General features: G+C 54.3%; 11 protein-coding genes across 11 annotated transcripts; 5 read left to right on the forward strand and 6 right to left on the reverse strand.

The window, feature by feature from the left end:
* Positions 1-444: 444 nt before the first annotated feature.
* On the reverse strand, positions 445-1,167 carry BDV59DRAFT_201309 (DsbA family oxidoreductase; the record flags this gene model as incomplete). The annotated part of the gene is made up of 2 exons (XM_073693770.1): positions 445-1,074; positions 1,123-1,167. 2 exons carry the CDS (start codon positions 1,165-1,167, stop codon positions 445-447), a joined length of 675 nt encoding a protein of 224 aa, XP_073548757.1.
* Positions 1,168-1,563: 396 nt separating this feature from the next.
* BDV59DRAFT_176614 (response regulator) lies at positions 1,564-2,448 on the reverse strand. Its single transcript, XM_073689472.1, has 3 exons — positions 2,354-2,448; positions 2,152-2,302; positions 1,564-2,056 (listed from the first exon to the last, which is right to left on the reverse strand). Exons 1-3 carry the CDS (start codon positions 2,377-2,379, stop codon positions 1,721-1,723), a joined length of 513 nt encoding a protein of 170 aa, XP_073548758.1. The 5' UTR covers positions 2,380-2,448; the 3' UTR covers positions 1,564-1,720.
* A 205-nt stretch (positions 2,449-2,653) lies between these two features.
* Positions 2,654-5,911, reverse strand: BDV59DRAFT_19808 (glycoside hydrolase family 92 protein). The gene is made up of 7 exons (XM_073693079.1): positions 5,370-5,911; positions 4,666-5,309; positions 4,296-4,618; positions 4,112-4,251; positions 3,610-4,058; positions 3,456-3,556; positions 2,654-3,401 (listed from the first exon to the last, which is right to left on the reverse strand). The coding sequence occupies exons 1-7, from the start codon at positions 5,503-5,505 to the stop codon at positions 2,813-2,815; spliced, it is 2,382 nt and encodes a 793-aa protein (XP_073548759.1). The 5' UTR covers positions 5,506-5,911; the 3' UTR covers positions 2,654-2,812.
* Positions 5,912-6,240: 329 nt separating this feature from the next.
* BDV59DRAFT_176616 (PaaI family thioesterase) lies at positions 6,241-7,603 on the forward strand. Its single transcript, XM_073689473.1, has 3 exons — positions 6,241-6,509; positions 6,576-7,297; positions 7,349-7,603. Exons 1-3 carry the CDS (start codon positions 6,377-6,379, stop codon positions 7,379-7,381), a joined length of 888 nt encoding a protein of 295 aa, XP_073548760.1. The 5' UTR covers positions 6,241-6,376; the 3' UTR covers positions 7,382-7,603.
* Positions 7,604-7,654: 51 nt separating this feature from the next.
* Positions 7,655-9,229, forward strand: BDV59DRAFT_19823 (H(+)-transporting V1 sector ATPase subunit C). The gene is made up of 5 exons (XM_073693116.1): positions 7,655-8,068; positions 8,125-8,219; positions 8,287-8,378; positions 8,433-8,925; positions 8,973-9,229. The coding sequence occupies exons 1-5, from the start codon at positions 7,768-7,770 to the stop codon at positions 9,156-9,158; spliced, it is 1,167 nt and encodes a 388-aa protein (XP_073548761.1). The 5' UTR covers positions 7,655-7,767; the 3' UTR covers positions 9,159-9,229.
* Position 9,230: 1 nt separating this feature from the next.
* BDV59DRAFT_19830 (adenylyl-sulfate kinase) lies at positions 9,231-10,139 on the reverse strand. The gene is made up of 2 exons (XM_073693133.1): positions 10,060-10,139; positions 9,231-9,999 (listed from the first exon to the last, which is right to left on the reverse strand). Exons 1-2 carry the CDS (start codon positions 10,065-10,067, stop codon positions 9,372-9,374), a joined length of 636 nt encoding a protein of 211 aa, XP_073548762.1. The 5' UTR covers positions 10,068-10,139; the 3' UTR covers positions 9,231-9,371.
* An 82-nt stretch (positions 10,140-10,221) lies between these two features.
* BDV59DRAFT_176621 (putative succinyl-CoA synthetase subunit alpha) lies at positions 10,222-13,314 on the reverse strand. Its single transcript, XM_073689474.1, has 9 exons — positions 12,678-13,314; positions 12,456-12,574; positions 12,261-12,404; positions 11,831-12,213; positions 11,571-11,778; positions 10,904-11,517; positions 10,817-10,848; positions 10,475-10,767; positions 10,222-10,418 (listed from the first exon to the last, which is right to left on the reverse strand). Exons 1-9 carry the CDS (start codon positions 12,844-12,846, stop codon positions 10,338-10,340), a joined length of 2,043 nt encoding a protein of 680 aa, XP_073548763.1. The 5' UTR covers positions 12,847-13,314; the 3' UTR covers positions 10,222-10,337.
* Positions 13,315-13,820: 506 nt separating this feature from the next.
* Positions 13,821-14,411, forward strand: BDV59DRAFT_201315 (uncharacterized protein; the record flags this gene model as incomplete). Its single annotated transcript, XM_073693771.1, has 1 exon — positions 13,821-14,411. The coding sequence occupies one exon, from the start codon at positions 13,821-13,823 to the stop codon at positions 14,409-14,411; it is 591 nt and encodes a 196-aa protein (XP_073548764.1).
* Positions 14,412-14,998: 587 nt separating this feature from the next.
* BDV59DRAFT_201316 (SUMO family protein SMT3) lies at positions 14,999-15,348 on the reverse strand (the record flags this gene model as incomplete). The annotated part of the gene is made up of 2 exons (XM_073693772.1): positions 14,999-15,064; positions 15,130-15,348. The coding sequence occupies 2 exons, from the start codon at positions 15,346-15,348 to the stop codon at positions 14,999-15,001; spliced, it is 285 nt and encodes a 94-aa protein (XP_073548765.1).
* A 296-nt stretch (positions 15,349-15,644) lies between these two features.
* Positions 15,645-16,491, forward strand: BDV59DRAFT_176629 (uncharacterized protein). Its single transcript, XM_073689475.1, has 4 exons — positions 15,645-15,844; positions 15,895-15,945; positions 15,997-16,009; positions 16,076-16,491. Exons 1-4 carry the CDS (start codon positions 15,842-15,844, stop codon positions 16,246-16,248), a joined length of 240 nt encoding a protein of 79 aa, XP_073548766.1. The 5' UTR covers positions 15,645-15,841; the 3' UTR covers positions 16,249-16,491.
* A 174-nt stretch (positions 16,492-16,665) lies between these two features.
* BDV59DRAFT_19931 (nucleoporin Nup84/Nup107 family protein) lies at positions 16,666-20,474 on the forward strand. Its single transcript, XM_073693334.1, has 6 exons — positions 16,666-16,824; positions 16,904-17,153; positions 17,217-19,277; positions 19,326-19,647; positions 19,701-19,825; positions 19,891-20,474. Exons 1-6 carry the CDS (start codon positions 16,762-16,764, stop codon positions 20,232-20,234), a joined length of 3,165 nt encoding a protein of 1,054 aa, XP_073548767.1. The 5' UTR covers positions 16,666-16,761; the 3' UTR covers positions 20,235-20,474.
* The last annotated feature ends 738 nt before the right edge of the window (positions 20,475-21,212 follow it).

Consider the following 21,212-nt stretch of genomic DNA (forward strand, 5'->3'; position numbering starts at 1 on the left):
CAGATTCCAAGAATACGACCTCAGAAGTTTTTCGTGAAGCTCCCTATGACTTCTGGTAAATGGGAATATGCAGTATACAAGCACCTGTCCTCACTAAGCGAATCAGATCGTGCAATACCCTAAAGGCTGGCTCCAAGATTACCCAAGAACAATTACTGCGCCCACCTATATAGTACGTATCCTCACCATCACCCATACGTGCTGGGCCAATACTGTAAAATCCAAATATAGACTCACACCGTCTATCGCCGACGATGTGACGGACCTCGGAGAGAAGGCCCTTGCAATTGTACTCTGCCCATGAGCTATAGATAGACATCGAGGGATCAATGTGGACTAGGAGCTATCAACCTTCATCGTACTATGACTTCCGAACAACAACTATCAATTGTCAGTTATTTGCGCGTCAACACAGCAGACAGGCCTACACTGTAGGAGATACGTTCATTTGTCCGCCTTCACCTTTCCCATAATCTCTATAAATTCATACAAATCATCCCCATCCCACTGGTACATCCCTTGGATGAGAAATCTTGGAACCCCCGTATTCCCTTTCATCTCCTTGTTTCTCCTTGCTTCCTCATCAACCGCATTGCCAACATCCTCCGCCAACCATCTCTCCACCACTATGGGCTCAATACCCGCCGCTACCGCCGTCTCCTTCAAAACTTCTCGCTGCGAGATATCCATCTCCCGCTCATGATATGCCTCGAGGATGTTTTCTACAAGTTCCCCATGAGTCTCCGAAGTAATATTCGGATCTTCCCGACTTAGGTAAACTAGTCGATGCGCATCCCGGGTGTCCGGTCCAATCATACCCCCGCCTTTGAAGTTGATCGCTACCGACTGCCCGATCTTGTCCATGCGCTTGATGAGCGCGGCCCGCTGCTCCGGCGTCTTGTCTTTGAGCCGTTCATCAACGAGATCGGTCTTGAGGACACTGTACCCGTATGGGTTGTAGTTAAGATAGTAGGGACGCCATGCGATGGTGATCGTGTCGTTGCAGCCGCCGGGGTAGGTTTTGCGGTACAGGGCGATGGCACGGTCAAGGGTGCGTTTGCCGATGTAGCACCACTGTGTCTGAGGTTAGCAGTGTTGGAGTCGAGACGGTGTGCTGCCCACCGCGCAGACAAAGTCAAAGACTACGTCGATTGTAATGAGGGTCATTGTGGGAGTTCCAGCGGTGTGGGGGAGATGTCGCTGAAGACAGACAATGATGTTATAGTGGGGTTTATAATGTAAGCCTGTACATCCCCGTGAAGCCCAGCCACTTCATGCAGGCAGCCAATGCAATTGCAACAAAGCAGTTTATGTATCGTGTTCCTATACGTGATGATTCTCTGCTTCGGGATCGGACGACGAAACTTTCAGTATTATGTTGTATTGTATTGGCATAACCGACACCATATATGGCTCTCAGCTACATACAATACGAAAATAAGATTCCCAGGTTGTACCTACGCAATCTTTATTCACTACTTCTCCGTAGTATAATCTTAGCCTCCTGTTTGGACCCCGTGTGGAAGGGCGGAAATTAGACCAGAAATTTCAAGTCGAAGATTGCTGTCGGTGAATTGGGGGTTATCTGATTCCAATATTGCTGTGGTAGATTTAGCAATAGAGGGCTATGTTCAGCTGTATATCTGCAGACCAAGCCCCCAGCTAATCCAAAAAACGTAACCAGCTCACTATAGAATATACACAACACCCACCACCACGACTAAAGCAGCGACCTAGGGCCCTGATACTTGCGCAGGGGGATCGGTCCCCAGACGGGTCTCATCCTCACGTACCCTGGTCCAAATCTACCATCCTGACTGGGTGCAATCTCTCGCTTCGTCCACCGCAACAACATCTGATGCAGATGTTGGGCCCGCATTGGTTTGGGGAGCACGTCATTTGCCCCTCGCTGAATCCATCTCTCTCTGTCACCCGACATCAGATGCGCCAGCATCATAACTATCGGAATCGACTGTATGTACGGGTTGTTAACGAAGGGGTGTTGTGTGCGGATGCATCGGAGAGTTTCTGGGCCGCCCATGACTGGCATGCTCATCTGGTGGGATAGCTGGTTAGAGTGGGACTCTCAGTTAAGAGAGCGATGGGATTTGTATTATTTTTTCACGGTTAGAAGGAGAGTTGTAGGCATACATCGAGGAAGAAGATGTCTGGCCGGGGGTTGTGCGGATTGGCGAGATAGGTGAGTGCTTCAGCGCCATTCCCGGTGATAACCATGGTATAGTTAGAGGGGCCCATGATCTTTTTATCCATCAGCATAGTTATGACTTTGACATTTACGTCGCTTGTTCGAGTTATTAGCAAGTAGCTGGCAAGCGGCCATTAGGGTACCTACTTGTCTTCCGCGACCAAAACATGCATAATTAAGCTGCCCTTTGCGATGACGATGCAGTTTTGTATGAGTTACTGGAATACAGAGCCTATTCGGTCTAACATGCTATAATTCTCCAGCAGCCGACAAGGCTGACAGGTGCTGGAGTGATGTGGAGATCATCTACACCGCCACAGGGCGCTTCGAGCCAATCCTGACCTTACGCTAATGCAGTTCAGCTTTCCTGGATGTGGATAAAGTCGAACAAGACTAATAGCATCGAGTTTACTCCGTCTATACCTGTCGGAATAATTTCAAAAAGTTGAAGTCACTGGCTGCTCCTCTATTATCAATGTTGATAAAGTAGTGAGGCAAGGCCCCATGTTAAAACTATATGTTGGTGGATATGGATCGTTGCTTCGGATCAGTAAGACAGTCTGGACATGATCCTGTCACCGTAAGAGAAGTCTTTTGGTCTACCCTCTAAATCACAATCCCAGTGCGCGATAAAGAAGGCGGCACATCGCCTGGTGCGGTTCCCCAACTACTTTCATTCCGCCCCAGCACAACAACCAGTTCCCTGCCCTCTGTGAAGAAATCATGCTGGACCCAGTTCTTCGTGTAGGGTTTCCCATCCAGCGTCGCAGATTGGATATACATATTGCGATACGTGGGATCGAAGTTGACCGCGCGGACTGTAGCCGTCTTTCCCGTGAGCGGCGAGGTGATGCGCACGGACTCGAAGAACGGCGCCAGAATGAGATACACGTTCTGCCCCGGGTTAGGAAACAGCCCCATCATGGTCATTGCAATGAATGAACCCATTGCACCCGAATCGTCGTTGCCTGGTAATCCAGCAGGTGCCGTGTTGAAGTACTTCGGGATGTAATAGTGCGCACGGGCAGTGGATTTGCCGGGCCGGCCGGCGTAGTGGTACTGGAAGACGGTGAGGAAGGCCGGCTCGTTGCCGATGTACGTCAGTCCGCTTTCGTGGAGGTAGTCCAGTCGACGGACAAATTGGGATGGGCCACCTAGGAGGGTGATGAGGCGGGCCATGTCGTGAGGAACGAAACTGCGCTCATTAGCTGAATGCTATACAGGTTTACGAGTGTGAAGGGATAATTACAATTGGTATTCCCATATGCTGGATTCAAAGGTCTCGGCCGCATTGTTCTGCAGCGAGCAGGCGCGGCCGCTGGTGTCAATATTGGAGCAGGTCATGGGATCCTATGGAGCATTAGAATGGATGAGCACATATATCGGGCATGTTGTGAACGAACCTGGTACCCCCATGTCCCATTTAGGTACTTCGGCTGGACGAAGCCCTTGAACCCGGTGTCTGTGCCATTGACGATCGAGCCCTGGTCCTCGCGGAAAAGATTCTCCCAGTAGCGTGAGGTGGCCTCGTACTTTTCCGCGTCAGCGGTGTTGTTCATGCCACGTGCCATCTGAGCGATAGTGTAATCATTGTACGAGTATTCGAGGGTGCGCGAGACGCTGCGTGTCATAGGTCCGTAGCCCAGATAGTCGAAGTCTTCGACGGGAATATAATGCAAGGATTTCCAGCTCATTAGGCCACCGCGGCCCTCATTCGACCAGTCGAATGGTTCCTCCTCCGCGTCCTTTTTCACTGCGAGATAGCCGGCATCCCAGTCAATCTGTTCCGAAATGCCCTTGACGAATGCATCGGCTAACACCACATCCGCGTTGGAACCATCCTGTGTGTATCCTGGGCTACGTTAGTGGGATTACCGCATAGGCCAGATGAGTCTGGCAGCCTACCTTTACAGAGAGACATGCGACAATCTGGGAGCCAGCCCAGGTGTCGTTGGGTGTCAATCAACGAGCGGATCATCCGGGTCAGGGAATCCGGGTCAAAGATGGTAAGGAATGGTAGTTGGGACCGGAAAGAGTCCCAGAGACTGTGCGGTCAGATAATTACTCGTTAACATAGAGGGATGCATACCAGTAGAAGGAATCAAAATATGGCTCTGTGCTCCTCCACAGTGGGTTCTCTCCTGTGTAATCTTGTGGGTTGATCATGGTTCTGTAAATGCCACTGTAGAAGTTGACCAGGAAAGATCTGTCGACCCCCTGTCTCGACACCCGAATGGGAGCAAACTTCTTCCTCCACAGATCCATGGCAGTGGCCTCCGTGGCGTTGAAATCAAAATTGGGAATTTCAGCCTCTGCATTGCTGCACGCTTGTTCGCTACTAATGAAGCTCAAACCCATGCGCGCTTGAACGATGTTATCCTGAGAAGAGTTGAACCGGATGAAAGCACCGCCCTGGGATCTGTCAGTAGACGATCCTGCAAGTATACTGTGAGACTAACAGGAAGAGGATAACCATTGATGCCACGAGAGATGTTGAGGTCCTGGACAGTTGTACTTGCCCGCGAGTTGACAAAGATACCGCTGTCACGGATGGACCCAGACGTATGGAAGTCAGCACAGAAGTAAGGAGTGTAAGAACCGCTGCCAAAGCTGGGCAGGAATGTTGCATGACCGGTCATCCGACCAGACTCCGGGTCCACGGAGATTGTACCATTGTCCTGTCGCGTGTCGGACAGGTCGGTAAGGTCCAGAAGGATCAGGGGCTTGGTTTCGCTGCCAGGCGGAAATTGGAACTGAAAGAGTGACGTGTGATGAGAGACGGTCATATCCACCCTGATACCGGAAGCCATGGTCAATGCAAAGCGGCCCGGAGTGGCAGTGACGGAATCTTTGTGGTAAGTGGTCTTCCTCGTCTTCTTCGGATATGCGCAGCCATTGACATCGTCGTCGCGGCACGAGACATAGGGGAAGAGTGGGAAATTGCCCAGGGATGGCTGGCCGCCTGTGCCGGAATCATGAAGACTGGAAAATCCGGTGATGTTGCTGCCATCGAAAGCGAAGCCTCCCTGGTTGCTCTCGGAATCGGTGTCGGCGACGGCTTTTGCCATGCCATAGGGAAGGGACGCGCCTGCGAAGACGTTGCCTATTGATGAGAACAATCAGAATTGCTACCGTCAGAGTATCCTGGTCTGGTTTTTCTTGCCTCCGTTGGAACTTCCGATCAACGGATCAACATATTGCATTACATCGTAGTCATCCGGCAGAGAGGGGAGGGAGTCGTGGGTCAACGCCTGGGCCAGGCGAATGGCGAAAAGCACCACAAACGAGGGACGAGACATAATAACGAGCGACCATATGTGAAACCGAAGGAGAGGACTGGAGGTGGTGTGAAGAAAGGAAGTTGTGAAGGAATGTGGTATTGTTTGTCAAGGGCTTCTTCCCCCTGGCATGCTAGTGCCGGAGGCATCGTCAAGGGAGCACGCGATGAAAGACGAGACCGTCCTTGACCAGATCCATCCGTCGTGCTCCTCTAATGAACCATTGGTTTTAAACTCAGCCGGAGTCGTCTGCCCCTGAGGATCAGTGCATGTTTGATGTGGGATGTGTGATCGGACGGGGAACCTGCAGCTTGACCACGCTAGTGGTTGATAGTGCAGCTGCTCACTGGACGAGAGATCGTCGATGAATAAGGTCTGCCTGGATGCATGGCGTATGGTGTAACTTGAAGATGTGCCTGGAAGTATGATGGAACAAGAGCTGGGTGAGCTTGGATATACAGATACTCTGGTGGTTGTTGATATCTTTCCTTTTTGGGATGTCTCCATTGATACCTACGTAGGAACTAAGCACTAGGTATAAGCAAAATACTCTATACAAACATCATTGCAAGAATCCATGAATACTGTGCATATTGATCAAGTTGCACTATGCCGAGGTAGAAAATAGGTCTACAGAATTATATCCGCATAATCTTCCTCGTATCCATGGATCTCCTCCATAACGCGCCCTTACTAATCCCGATCAGCCGAGGTTCTTCTCGGCGACCAACCACAGTCCTCCTCGAGTGACTCTCCCGATCACCGTTGAGCCTCCCCTATGGATCTTCCAGGCAAACGAGCCCCATCAAATACCCTCTTTCTTTCTCTTGGGCTCCATCTTTGAAACTACTCTTTAGCCTGGGTGGCCACAGACTCTCCTTTCTTCGCCACAATGCGATCTTCCCCCTTCCTTCGGTCCGTCTCCACTGCATCCACGCTTTTTCTCGGGCCAGTAAGACCTATAAACCCGCCGTTCGCCAGAGTCACTCGTTCTCTCAACCTCTCCTCCAAGCGCTATACCACCGGTGAGTGCCCAGTTCACCTTCCAGTCGTCTTCTCCTGGGATATCAACAGTCGCTAACCTCTCCCAGACGCGTCCATCCCCTCCCACATCCCCAAACCCCCGTCTCGCCTCCGCCGCTTCGTCGGATTCACCTCCATCGCCGTCCTCGCATTCACCGCCGGCCTCGTTTACCAGACCTCCAAAACCGTTTCGCGCATGATGACCGGCACCCTACCGACCGACGAGGAGACGCTGACCTCCTTTGTGCCCTCGGATGAGTTCTCCCAGACCGTCGACGAGTATATCCGCACGCACCCGCTCGCCGTGTCGCTGCGTGAAAACCCAGCCTTCACCGAGTCTCGCCCGCACCTGAAGATTCCTGAGGCCCTGCGCGCGCGCAACCTCACCGCCGGCACTCTTGCGGGCCCGGAGAAGATCGTCGTGCCGCCCTACATCTTCGCCGAGGAGGGCGGGAAGAGCCTCGTCTCCATCTTCTACCTGGGTCCTAGCGTGTGCGGCCACCCAGGCATCGTCCACGGCGGTCTGTTGGCCACCTTGCTGGACGAGGCCATGGGCCGCTGCTGTTTCCCTGCGCTGCCGAACAAGGTCGGCGTCACGGCCAATCTGAACATCGATTACCGTCGTCCCGCCATTGCCGAGAACTATGTGGTGTTGCGCGCGGAGACCGTCAAGGTCGAGGGTCGGAAGGCCTGGGTGGAAGCCCGCATTGAGACGCTCCCCGAGGAGGGTAAGGAGCCGCAGGTTCTCGTCGAGGCGAAGTCCCTCTTCGTGGAGCCGAAACAGGCTGCGGTATGTTCGAATTCGCGGTGTTGGACAGACTGATGCTGACCTTTTTCCCAGGCAATGTCGAGTTTGTACAAGATTACTAACTAGACGGGGTGTGTTACAAGCACTGTGGTGGTTGGGCGCATGGTGGACTGATTTCTGATTCCTGCATATGTACATAATAGACTGTATAGTCGTCATCCTTACGAGGCATGGATTGAATAGACCATGATTTACATACAAGGCAGAAGCATAGAATAACCAAGTCCTAACTACCTAATTATGGGGAGACCATGTAGATCCATAGGTCTACCGGGAAGTCACCTGACCGCGGCACTACAAGCTGCAGCTCACGCCAGATCGAGATACAACTGGAATATACCCCGACAAACTCCCAAAATCTCCCAAACTCCCACAGGCCCGCTTTCCCAGGCGTGGCATTCGATTCTTCCTCATCCTCTTCGGAATACAACGTCCCTCCACCGACAACCGCCATGTCCAGAACGACAAAGTACCTCCTCGTCTCCCTCCCCACCTCCATCACCCCCTCCCATCACCGTGACGACGCCCTCGACGCCGTTTCCGCCACCGTCTCCGCAGATAATGGCTCTGTAGCTCCATTCCCAATCCCGGAATTCAAGATCGGCACCCTCGATGCCCTCGTGCAGCAGGCCGACGAGCTGGCTAAGCTCGAGGCCGGCTGCCAGGGTGTCGTGGCCAAGGTCGGCGATGCGCTGAAGAACATCCTGGACGGCGACGAGACACAGATCGAGAAGATGAAGACCGTGAACGACAGTATGGTTGTCTCCGATCAATGACGAACCCGGTCGCAACCGTTAACCTGCCTATAGAACCCGTGGACCAGTACCTGCGGACATTCTCGTGGAACAAGGTCAAGTACCGAGCCGATAAGCCACTCAGCGAGCTGATCGATCTCCTCCAGAAGGTACGTCTATCGGGGGTTGCCCCGCCGAGGGAGGACATGCTCAGGTACTAACGGTGTCGCGGAATAGGAGGCCGCCAGCATCGACAACGATATCCGGTCGAAATACTCCCAATACAACCAGGTCAAGAACACACTGATGACGCTCCAACGGAAGCAGACGTACGTACACTCACCTGCCCACCCCTCCACACGCCCCCTCTAAGCACCTCGCAGAGGAAACCTCTCCACCAAGTCCCTGGCGTCCGTCGTCGATCCGCGCTCCCTCGTCCAAGACTCCGAGTACCTCGAAACGCACCTCGTGGCCGTCCCCTCACAGCAGATCAAGGAGTTCCTGAAGGCCTACGAGACTGTGTCGCCGATGGTGGTGCCGCGGTCGGCCAGCCTGGTTGCCTCCGACGATGAATTCAACCTCTACGCCGTCACCACCTTCCGCAAGCACAGCCTGGAGTTCATCCACAAGGCCCGCGAGCACAAGTGGATCCCGCGGGAGTTCAAGTACGTCGAGGGCGGGAAGGAGGAGGAACGCCGGGAGGTGGAGCGCGTCGGCGGCGACGAGCGCAAGCTCTGGGGCGAGACGCTGCGGCTTGGTCGCACGTCGTGGAGCGAGGCCGTCATGGTCTGGATGCATGTGCTTGTGCTGCGGGTGTTTGTCGAGACTGTGCTGCGGTACGGTCTTCCGCTGGACTTTGTCTGCACCATTATCCGGGTATGTGTGGCGGGTGTCCTGTCCAATTCACGCGCTAACATCTGCAGACGCCCTCCACGAAACACGCCGACAAGGCGAAGCGAAACCTCGACGAGAAATACTCCTACCTGGCGGGGAATGCCTTTGGTCGCGACAAGAAGGGTCGCGTCAAGAGAGACGACCCGGGTGAGATGCACGGCGGCGAGGGAGGCGAGTACACGGCGTATGTGTATTATGAATTCGAGTTCAATTAGCCGTGGGTTGCTGTTTGATACCTTTTGGGTAGCGTACATATACTGTTGCATTACTGAGTTTTGAGATGTTTACACCGGACCACCAAGGTATATACGGAAAGTAAGGTAGGTATGTACAGATCATATTCTAAGCGTTCTGTACAGGAGTAAATCTATCCATCACACATGATATATATCAAAAAACCGCGAACAAAACAAGCCACAAGACACCATCTACTCCTTCTTAGGGGGCAGGTAACCCTTGGAGTCGAGGTAGTCGATGATCTGCTGCACGGCGTCCTGGAGGGGCAGGTCGACGTTCTTGATGGTGATCTCCGGGTTGACAGGGGCCTCGTAGGGGGCGGAGATACCAGTGAACTCCTTGATGACACCCTCGCGGGCCTTCTTGTACAGACCCTTGGGGTCACGCTGCTCGGCGATCTCGACGGGGACATCGACGAAGACCTCGACGAAGGGGAGACCGGTCTCCTCGCCGGGGGTGGGCACCTCGTGGAGCTGGCGGGCGGTGTCACGGTCCTTCTTGTAGGGGGAGATGAACGAGGTGATGGCGATGGAGGCGCTGTCGGCGAACAGCTTGGCGACCTCGGAGATGCGGCGGATGTTCTCGTTGCGGTCGTTCTCGCTGAAGCCCAGGTCCTTGTTCAGACCGAAGCGGACGTTGTCGCCGTCCAGACGGTAGGCGTGCACTCCGCGCTCCTGCAGCAGCTGGTGCTCCAGCGCAACGGCGATGGTCGACTTGCCCGACGCCGACAGACCGGTCAACCAGATGGTCAGACCGCGCTGGTTGCGCAGGTCGCAGCGCTCCTTGCGGGTAAGGGCAGAGGCATGGAAGGTGATGTTGCTGGGGGTGTGTCAGATAAATGGATCCGCGAGGGTGTAAGCAGTATAGGGAAGTACTTACGTGGCCATGGTGTGCAATTGAGGACTCTGGGAGGAGGTACTGGAGGAGGAGATGGGGGAGAGAAGGGGAAAGGAGGGTTGACGAGGGGCAGAAAAAAAGACGTACGTGGCTGTCAGAGGGGGAAGGCGGCATAGCGGGGCTGATGGGCCGCTGATCGCGGGGATTGGCAATTTTGCGGTCAACCCTTAATCTCTGGTATTACTGTAAGAATCTGTAATTGCCACCGGCGTCTCTAGGTACATTCTATCTATACAGTAGGTGTTCCACGATGGTCCTGTCTATGCTCCAAGCTCGATCACTTTCCGCGCCGCTTCTTCAAACCCGTCGAACGCATGCAGAGGTAGCCCGCTCTCCGCAATCTACTATCGTCAGTGCACGGGGCCAGATCACTTCCAGGACGGTCTCAACAACTCACCATCTTCTGTCCCGCTTCTTCGTTCGTCCCCCGGAGTCGCACCACCACCGGTACGTTCATCTTCAGATCCCGAAAGGCCAGGATGATCCCCTCGGCGATCATGTCGCATCGTGTCAGGCCTCCGAAGATGTTGACAAAAATCGCCTTCACCCGGGGGTCTGATGTGATGATGCGGAACGACGACTTGACCGTCTCGGATGTCGCCTTGCCTCCAGTGTCCAGGAAATTGGCACACCGTCCGCCGTGGATAGTCAGGGCGTCGACCGTGTTCATCGCCAGACCTGCCCCGTTCACTGTTCGTCTTAGTATTACTCCGTTCGTCCGGATTCGCCAGGGACTTACCTAGGGTTCCAATGCTGCCCTCTCCGTCAAGCCTGTAACGTAGTCAGAACCGTGATCGAAAGAGATCCTGGAAGGGAGAGACCGTACTTCACGTAAACGATTCCATCTTTTTCGGCTTCCACCTCCTCCGGGACTTCCTCTACCGGGTTTCTCAGACGGTGCACTTCTTCCTGCCGTCCAGAGCTGCGAAAGGCGGCATCATCGAACCCAAACCGTGCACCGCCTACTGCTAATGTGCCGTCGACGGAAGGGTTTGCACGAACCTCCAGGAGATAGGCCTCTTTCTCTTTGAAGATCGCCCATAGCGCCTGGACGAGATCGGCCAGATTCGCCGTCGCGGCAGTCGGAAGCTGGAGGTGCGATGCGATTGCTTCAATTACTGGGTTCTGCCCAACAGTGAATTCCGTAGTCGTATAAGGGAACGGGAAGCGCCCCGTCGTGGAGGGTGCAAAGTCGGCGCTAGTAGAAGCAAGGATACACGGCGACAAGGCCGTCCGGTCCACGGTGAGGTTGAGGTAGATATCCGACCCGGACGCGGCAGTCTCGCGGACAGGGACAGACTTTTGCTTCAGCATATCCAGGGCTTGAGCGGGTTTGATGAAGAGGGAGCGCGTCTGGCGTTGAGGGAACATCCCTTCTCGGCCCAGCGTTACCCGTCTCATCGTATGCATTCCCCGTTTCTGGCCCATGGAATTGATAGACTACCAGATTGATCAACTCCATGCATCATACTGCGCGTGCTGGGGGGACTCACTGCTCCCGGGGCACGAGCACGACCAGCCAGAAGCGTCTTCATGCCCTCTCCGAATTTCTCTGGGTGGTTAACCATAACGACACCCGCACGCTCGAGCGCCTGGTATTTGGCCTCGGGGCCAGGCTCGCCCACGGCCGTCCAGGCTCCCGCGTGACCCATAATCCGCCCGGGTGGAGCGTACAGGCCTCCGACGAGACCCATGATGGGCCTATACCCTTGTCAGTGTCTTCCGGCTTCGTTGCTTCAGGGTGAATACGCACTTGGGATTGGCAGTCCTGCGGTTGTAATCCTGAATCCACTCTGCCGCATCTATCTCGGCTGTTCCACCAATCTCCCCGACAATGATCATGCCCTCCGTATCCGGGTCCTCCTCGAAGATCTGCAGCGCGTCGACGAAGTTCGTTCCCGCGAGGACATCGCCGCCCATGCTGATGCAGAGACTCTGGCCCAGCCCGGCCCGCGTGGTCGACGCCACGGTCTCGTAGCTAAGGGTACCAGATTTCGCAACGATGCCTATCTTACCGGGGGCAAAACAGGGCAACGGCTGGAACCCAATGCGACACTTTCCAATGGCGGAGATGATCCCAGGACAATTCGCCCCGACGAGACGCGTCTTGGACTGGGTCTTGAGCATGGAGTGGATCTGGGACCGGTTAGCTTGGATATCCACAGTCGGGCAATGCCTCTCACCCGGAGGAGGTCGTGAATAGGGACGTGCTCGGCAACCGCCACGACAAGAGGGATCTCGGCCTCAATGGCTTCCTCGATTGCCCTGGCGGTCTGGTTTCCCGGTACGTAGATGGCAGATGCATCGGGTTTGGCTTTTTCTTGCGCCTGCGTGTCATCAGTACGTGTGTTGTTTTTGAGGTGGATGGAGAAACGCACGGCTTTCACGGATGGGAATACCGGAAGTCCCAGGTGTTCACCTTCGACGCCGGGCTTGACGCCTCCTACGATTTTCGTTCCCCATTCTAGTGATTCCTTCACGTTGGCCGTGGCCTGGGCTTGTTAGAACGTGTCACCACGGGGCCGATTGTACACCGTACCTGTCTACCTAGGGTCGGTTGTAAGTTTATATTGTGTCTGAGGTAGCATCTTCTGCCATACCTGTGAACCCCTGGAAGAGCACCCGGGTGTGGGCTCCGATCTTCAGATTGGGGAGAGTGTCGGCGTAGTTGTAGCTCCGTGACGATGTAGCAAAGCAGGCCAGACGGTTGAATGCTGGCCCCGGGGTGATTCTCCGCACCCGCGCGGGGAGGAAGGACCTGTGCAGCATGACCTATCAATGTGGGATAACAAAGATGTGTTCTATAGAGGCCAGGCGACGTTTACCCAGTCGACAATGGCCGGATGCACGACCGAGTCAATAGATATGAGAGTCGAGTGCGCGCAGAAGGCGACTCATGGGCTTATAGCCTATATAAAGCTGAACAGCGGATCCCCGCCGCCGGTCTCGGACTGCTGACCGAGAATTTCCGAGGTATCACTGAGCACTATGATTGGCCTTCTCGGAACCATCCTGGATGTCCCCACTCGGAACGCAAGAGTCACACGTGCCAGGAGGCCTCAGGCAGCATTCGGGGTTCTGCCGAGGGAGGAACTGACGATGACAGTTGTATACCTGGGTAGGTAGGAGGACACAAGATCGTGACGGCATGTACTCTTGTTGTACGACTTGGGAGACTTTGATCGACCCACTGCGGGGAAGTAGTGATCCAAGTTCGACAATGGGATAGGTCGTGAGTTATATAGAAGTCTCACGAGTTATTGTTATTGCGAAGGATATGAATAGGACTTTAGCTTCCCTCTCCTGCACACTGCGTCCATCTCCACGGAGATACAGGTCTCCAGTCTGTTACCTGCAGTACTGAAATAAATCGGCGATCATTCGGTGAATTGCTTTGTCACCCGCAGCCAATGACACCGCTCCGCTCCCCACGACTGACGCCATACATTATTCGACCTTTCCCACTTCCTCTCCGTCTCTACTATTAATATCTCTCTCTCGTGGTTCTCGAACGGCTGTCGATTCCGTCAATCTCCTTGTCTGCAGCCGATCTTGTTGATCCTCTTATCCTTCTCTCGCCTCTCCGGGCATGGCCACTCGCAAGTCTGGTCCCGAATCCCAGAGTCCGTGTCTCCCGCTGTAGTAGTGCCCGGGGTTTATATACCTCCCCTTATACTGCCCACACCCTCCATACCTCTTTACTTCGTCTCTCCCTCTTCCTATCCCTCTCACTAACGCCCGCCATGTCGCTCTCCGCAGCCACCTCGTCCGACCTCCACTCCTCCCTGAGCGACCTCTCCCTCAGCACCAAAGCCGCCATCAAGGACATCCCCCGTCCCACCGTGAGACCCGTTCCCAAGAAAAAAGCCCCCGTCGTGGCCGACTCCTGGGAAGATGAGGCCGACAATATCTCCTCGTCCGACGAGCTGGGCTCGCCGTCCAACAACGACATGGCTCTGTCGCCCTCCGTCACCGCCGAAGGCCCCCTAGATCCGCCGCCCACCCCGATCTCCCCACAGACCTCGCATCCTTGGGCCGCTGCCACCCCGGCCTACACCAGCGTCGGTCCTACGTCGGCAGCGGCGTCGCGGGCCTCGCATTCGCCGTCCCCAACCCCAACCCCAGCCCGCAGACCCGAGAAGCAGACCGCTGTCGCGGGGCGGATGATCGCCGGCGCGTTGGGCCTGCGGGCCCCCAAGCGGACGGAGGAGCAGCGGGCCTACGACCGTGCCGTCAAGGAGCAGGAGATCAAACGACGAAATCGGGAGCGCGAGGAGGCCGCCAAGGCGGCGGCGGCGGAGGAACAGGCGAAGGCGGCTGTCTGGAATGACTGAGCCTGTCGTCTTGATAGCTGTCTTCTTGCATCATTTGACGTTCATTTTTGGGCCTCGCGTCCTTTCTTCGCGGTATACACCTGTATATATATGATTCTTTTTGGTGTATGGCTGCGTCGCTCCGTCTCATTCTTTGTTCTAGCGACGCTCTCGTTCCTTTCTTCTTTTTCTTTTCTTTCTTAATCACGGCTGGATGCACGCCGGTTCAAAATTGCAGATTGGGAGCATGTAGACGTTATGGTCCAGAACATGGTGGTCCTGTAAACTAGTCTAATGTGGGAAGGATAATGGACAACAAAATGGGAATGAAACTGATCAGTCCATTGGAACAAGTCCTGTCTAGTGGTATGTTGCGGGGGACAAAAAGAAAAGAAACCAAAGACAAGTTTAGTCGTAAATTCAGATAACAAAAGGCAGGCTCTCTCGTTTTCTCTCTTTCAAAGGTTCATCATCCGTCCTCGCCACATTCCCCTCCAAAACGAAGACCCAAACCGTGAGCGTCCGCTCACAACACCGGGCGCCTAAATGCCACAAATACATCGAAAGCACAAAAAAGGAGGCAAAAATCGGCAGTGGCACGTTCCAGCTCAGAGGCAGCCACCGCCGATTTGTTCCTGGTGAACCTCCAGCGTGTCTCCGTCCTGCATATCGAGCTGGATTGGGACGAACGTTAGCGTCATGCGTGAGAGTGCAGGTTGGGAGGAGACGAAAAACGTACAGTATCGGGGGTATCCTCCGGACGGACGCGAGTTCCGTCGAACAGGAAGCGTACTGTGGACATCTGTTTGCCTTGACGTTCGCAGAAGGCGTTCATGAGTTTGCTGAGCTGGGTGGACCGCTTGATCTTGAAGAAGACTTCGTTGTTGTTGTCGGTCACTTTGATGTTGAGGTGCTCGACGGGAGCAGGGGCGGAATCAGCACCGGAGGCGTCAGCCATGATGTTGGTTTATGCGATGGAAGGTGGGAGGATTGGATCTGAGAGCGAGGTCAGTTTCTCCCTGATGACGATTGTCGCATGTTGCGGGCGGAGATCGAGGAGGAGGGGACCTACTGGAGATCGTGGCGGTGACACTGGAAGCGATGTAGATGCTGAGGATGCGCGAGGATGATCTGAGAAGAGTCAGGGGAGGGTAGGCGGAGGAAATGGCGAGGGAGTGAGGATATGAGTGATGGATAGCGAGCAACACTACTAGTGAAGAGTTGGATGGGAGGAAGGCAAACCCCACCAGCAGAGCCGCGGAGAATCTGTTTCGCCGGCGCAGGTCCAGCAACGCCATCGACCGTCAGTGAGGTAGACCTCTCTCCATTCGACTGTGGTGTTTGTCGATTGGGTGCTCTTGATTCACAGTTCAGTGCGCGCATCCTCTGTTCCCTTTCATGATCATTTTCTTGGACGACATCCAGCAATTGGCGTGCATTTCTATTGCGTCATGGTAAGGCACCCCAGACCTGCAAACCCGCCAACAGATGATAATGAAGCCAGGGAGGACTGAAAGAGGATCTGGCTTATGATCCCCCGTGTCACCCGCGAGCTGTAAGTCTTACAATCCGAACCTGGGGACACCGTTGACTGACCACCGAACAGTGTGCTATCCAAGGTATTATCCGGTATCCGGTATCCGCTACGGCATCATAGTGATCCCGCCCCGCTAACTCACCATCAGCTTGCCTGACAAAGAACTCTTACCAGGAGGACAAGTGCCAGGCTCAGATCGACGCCCTCTACGAGTGCTGCAATGCATTCTACCAGGAGCGTGGAGATGACGCAAAGACCGTCAGCTGCCCGAAGGCTCATCTTCTCCGACTGAAGATGAAGCAACGGGCGCAAGCGAAGTAACCCAAACGCTCATCCACATGTACATAGACACTACGAAACCATAGAGGATATCCCTGTAATCCGAGGAGTGTCATCGGGGTGTGACAGTTCCCTTGCAGTCGAAGCTCCCATGGAGACGAAAAAGCGCGACTAGTTGTAAGAACTGCCCGAATTGCTCTAAGACAATCTTGAGCACGCAGAGAGGCCGATTGACCTGAACGAAGATTGAAAACGCTCGTCCCGAGACTCTAATGATTGCCTAATAGACATTTGATGGAAGAAAAAAAGAAGAAGAGAGGAGAAAAAAATGCGGAAGGGTTTTTAATGCGTGGGCGGGCCGACGGCACTAGGCCCAAACAGGTACTAGCGGCCAAACACGCCTGATTGATTTGATTTACTCTGGAGAATCCCAATCCGACTTTCCTTCCTGCCTTAACTCTGCGCCCCGAACAATCAACCCGACCTCGTCCACCACAGTCAACTGCCTCCCTTCGTCGACTTCTCCTCCTCTCCCTCTCCCCTCCCGCCTGTTTCATGGCGCCTCTAACGCGAGCCGCCGGCTCGGTCGGCGCGACAACCGGGTTTACCTCGTTGAACGTGAGTATTCGCTTTGTTTCTTTGTTTTTGCCCTGAGCTCCGTCACCGCATGCTAACCACGTCGTTTCCCTCTCCCCAGTCAACCCGGAACCCAGCCGCCAATGAACCGGAGGTCATCGAGATCGATGACGACGATGAAGATGAGCCAATGGACGACGAAGAAATGGACGAGGATGAGGAAGACCAGGATGACGGGGACGAGGACATGGAAGACGAATACGTCGAAGAGGATGATGTGGAAGAGTCGGAGGATGGTTCCGTCGAGGAACCGAACGGTCTGAATGGCAGTGAGTCGCCGTTGAAGTCCGCCGCCGCTCCAAACGGTTACAGTACGTTCCCTTCCTCTCCCTCCGGCCCCAAGCCTGGTCGCCAGACTCACCGCTCCCCTCCAGAAGGCGTGGACGTTACAAATACTCCGGAGTTGTTCACCTCGGCCGGCGCACAGCAAGCCTTGCATCCTCTGCGTCGGACCGCCGACCGCGTCACCCGCCAGATCGAAGCATTTGCGGAGAAGCTCGACCGGTTCAAACAACAGGGCAATCGCTCCGATGATTTCGGTAACTACCAAGCCGCCTTTCACCTGGTGAAGAGCTACCAGACCTTGGCGCAAGATGCCATTCGGGATATCTCCAAGCAGAACACGCTGAAACGGGCCAAGATGGGTTGGAACGCCAGTCTCAGTAACGGATCGGCTGCCCACGACTCCAAGACTGAAGAGGAGATCCAGCGGTTGCAGTTGGAAGCAAACACCTGGCAGCTCCTTCAAAATCTCATCAGCATCAACGACCCTGCCACCAGAGAGAGCGCCAAACAGGCCCAAGCTACCGCCTTCCAGAAGCTCCACCGCTACTCATCTGATCGGGACGTCTGGGAACATTTCTTGAGTGCTGACCACTACGCTCTCGAGTGTATGCTCACCATGAAATGGCTGGAACGCACCGCAAGGACGGGAGCCCAAGATATCGACTCGTTCATTTCCGAGCTCGAAGCCCAAGCTGAAAGAGGCCAGGGCCTGTGGACTCACGGCTGGCTCTATACGAAGGAGACGATCAAAGGACACAAGCGACTGCGGGCTTGGCCTCAACCGCTCGAGTCCAACGACCCTAGTATCACTGCCTCGCTTCTGACCTCGGAAAAATCCGAGCCGTTAATCACCCAACTGGATCCGGATGCCGTCACCCGTCAGAGACAGAAACTTCAGAAGCAAGACCAGTTCTACGAGCGTGCTACATGGATGGCTTGCTGGAAGATGCTTCGGCAGGGAGAGAGTTGGACGACGATCCGCGAATGGTCGGAGGCGCGCCTGGAAAACTGGCGTGCCGTCAGCTTGTGTGGCTCCAGCGTTGATCCCGATTCCGGTGGCGAGCGGACGCCTCTAGACGATTCCTCCACACGCATGATGAATTGGCGTTCTCAAGAAACCTGGCGGGCGGCCTGCTCTGCTCTTGCGCGGAACCCGAACACGGAAGATTTCGAGCGGGCTGTGTATGGCTTGCTCTGCGGAGAAACCGAGGCAGCTTTCAAAGTCTGTCAAAGCTGGGACGACTACCTTTATGTCTATTTCAATAGTGTGATACTCTCTCGCTACCAGGGCTTCTGCAAGCAACTTCAACGGAAACTGAGCCACTCCCCGACAACCCCGGTTACCTTTGTGCCTGAACCTGCCGGTTATGCCGATTTCAACAAGTTCGTCCTGTATACAAAAGGCAACGAACGGATTGGGGTTGAGGCGCGCAACCCGTACCGCACGATTCAAGCCGCCATCCTCGGCAAAGCGTATGATACATTTTTCTACTCGCTGGCGCGAGCCGTCTCGCAGGCGGCGGCAAACAAAGCGGAGCACACTACCTTTGTGCCAGATCTACCTCCAGGTGCCGTTGATGATTCTCTTCTCATCGCTGCTGAGGATGGTGATGCGTTGAGGATCGCGACTCACCTCTACATCATTACCAGTTCCCTTGGCTCTGTCCGCTCGGATACTAAATTCTTCGATACCACTTCTGTAAATGTTATCGGATACATCTCTGATTTGGAGGAGGCCGGTATCGTCGATATCATTCCCCTTTACGCATCGCTTCTCCCGACGCACATGGCCCACTCTGTGTTGGGACAGGTGTTGATCGAGATCGTTGACCCACGGGAGCGGAAGCAGCAAGTCCGGCTCATGGACAAGTATGGAATCGATATTGAGGCTGTTCTGCAGGACCAGTGGCGGTGGATCAGCGCAAGTGTTTCGGCCGTGGACCACCCACGCACTCTCAAACAGTACCCCAAGGTGGTGCAGCGTAAAGACGGCCATCGCGAGTTGGTTGCGGTCAAGAAGGATTTCATTGGCACAGATATCTCCGCTACCGACGAGAGAATCATCCGCAGCCTGGAATGGCTTCGGTACGTTGATGGACAGTGGGGTCGGATCTGCCAGCTAGGCGCTTTGCTATACAGGAAGTTCTATGGTATGTCCCTATTCTTCTGAGCTTGTTTCCCTACTAACATCATTATAGCGAAAGGAAAACTGGCTGCTGCCCGAGAGCTGAGTCGGCGCATGAGGCTGTCTGACATCTCCGTGGAATCTTTCGGATTTGATTTGACAGAGTTCCCTGCGGGCGTGGCAGATGACGGAGGACCAGGCACTCCTGAGCCATCCAGCCCAACAAAGTCAAGACTATTGGGTAGCCACAGACGGAGCCGGTCGAATGGTGTCCCGTCGAGTACCCAGACAAACATCTTGATCCAACAGTGTCATACCATGCGTGATTTGGAAGAGCTGATTCTCGGGTTCGATGCACTGGAGAGGTTCGCAGCAGCTTTTGAGATGCTAGACAAGTAAGTTCCTAATGTTTACTGATCGTGGAGGGATATATGCTGAAAGATTATAGAAATAAACGCAGGCGTGATTCGGGTGCTATCAAGAACCTGAGAAACGAGCTACAGGATACGCTTGATGAGATTGCGATACACGTTGATGCGGTGTTGGACGAATGGCTCGTCATGGCTGACAACGGTAAGAATACGACACCTGGTAAACCTCCATTTGGATATCAGTTCCCGATGCTGACACACAAACAGAATCGGAGCAGGCGGAACATGAGGAAATTCGGAACACCTATATCCCCGAGTTGTTCCTCGACTATCACAACGCGTTGTACTCCGCTGGTCACGTGCTTAGCAGTGAACACCTGGTCCAGTGCATGAACATGGCGATACAGGTAGCCGAGAACGAATATCTGACCCGCAGCTTCGTGTTGTCCCGGCGTATGGGGGAGCTAGTGGAGGCGCTGGCCCTGTCCAGCAAAGCCATGGTGAACACCCGAGCGAAGCCGGGCAAGAAACTTCTGGGAGGCGAGTCGTTGGGCATCTGGAATATAGACGTGACGGAGGACGCCAACGAGATTCTCCGCGGGGCGCGATAATTGTACAACGTTTACGGGACGATGGGTTGGATGGCCATGTATACTACCGTCTTACCATTTCCTTTCGTTGCATTCCTTTCTGGTTACTTTCCTAAATGTGGGTTTGAGGGTTCTGGGAAGATCATTGCATATTCAGGTCTGGATGAGGTGCGTCTATCAGTTTGGAAGGCTGATCTTTACTGCGTACATGAATGGAGTTGATTGCCACTTTCAATTGGATTACATCAGGTAGATGGGCAATAGGAGACATCCGTAGCGTGCTAAGGATTTCATCCTAGGTTAGGAGCGTGAGCTACTCTGGGAATACGTCTAGGTCAATCCTGTGGGCGACACCCGGACGAACATCAGGAAAGACGGACCAGGAAGACAAGTAGGGAGCTTATATCCTTTGTAAATCGCTGTTGGCGTGCATATTGCACAATCCTTCCTGCATCGATTCGATGATATGTTCGAGAAAATCTGCGGCATTGAACACATCTCCCTCCTGCGGCTCCTCGCCGTCTTCTAGATATCGACCTTGGGATCATTCCTTAGGACGTTACCATTCTCGTAGAGTCTGATCCTATCCACTTTACTGGCAGGAGCACCGACAAAGTAGAACGTACACCTATTAGCCTCAAAATTAAGCCAGATGCGATCTCTTTCTCGCATCCATGGATCCAACAATGCGGTTCCGGTCTAGGCTTTCCAAGTGTATGCGCGCGTATAAGGGGCAACAGCGTAACTGTCTGTGGGGTGGCCATAGACTGTGCCATTGGTCTTGTTTCCCTGACTCTGGCGAAGTGCACGATTGCTAAGCTGGTTCGGAAACGGCCTTGTACAATGGGAAGAGCATGGTTCCAAGGCTCATTGTGAGCTTACCCCATATAGGCGAGAAGTTGTGGAGTGTCTGATCCATAGCTTATCTTGTTTGTTTCCACTACTGAGATTATTAGACAGCTTCGGGGCTTCTCTATACCAGAGGGTGTAGTCTGCGAT

Source organism: Aspergillus ambiguus (genome assembly GCF_047715705.1).
Source record: "Aspergillus ambiguus strain CBS 117.58 unplaced genomic scaffold BDV59scaffold_12, whole genome shotgun sequence".
Classification (NCBI taxonomy): Eukaryota; Fungi; Ascomycota; class Eurotiomycetes; order Eurotiales; family Aspergillaceae; genus Aspergillus; species Aspergillus ambiguus.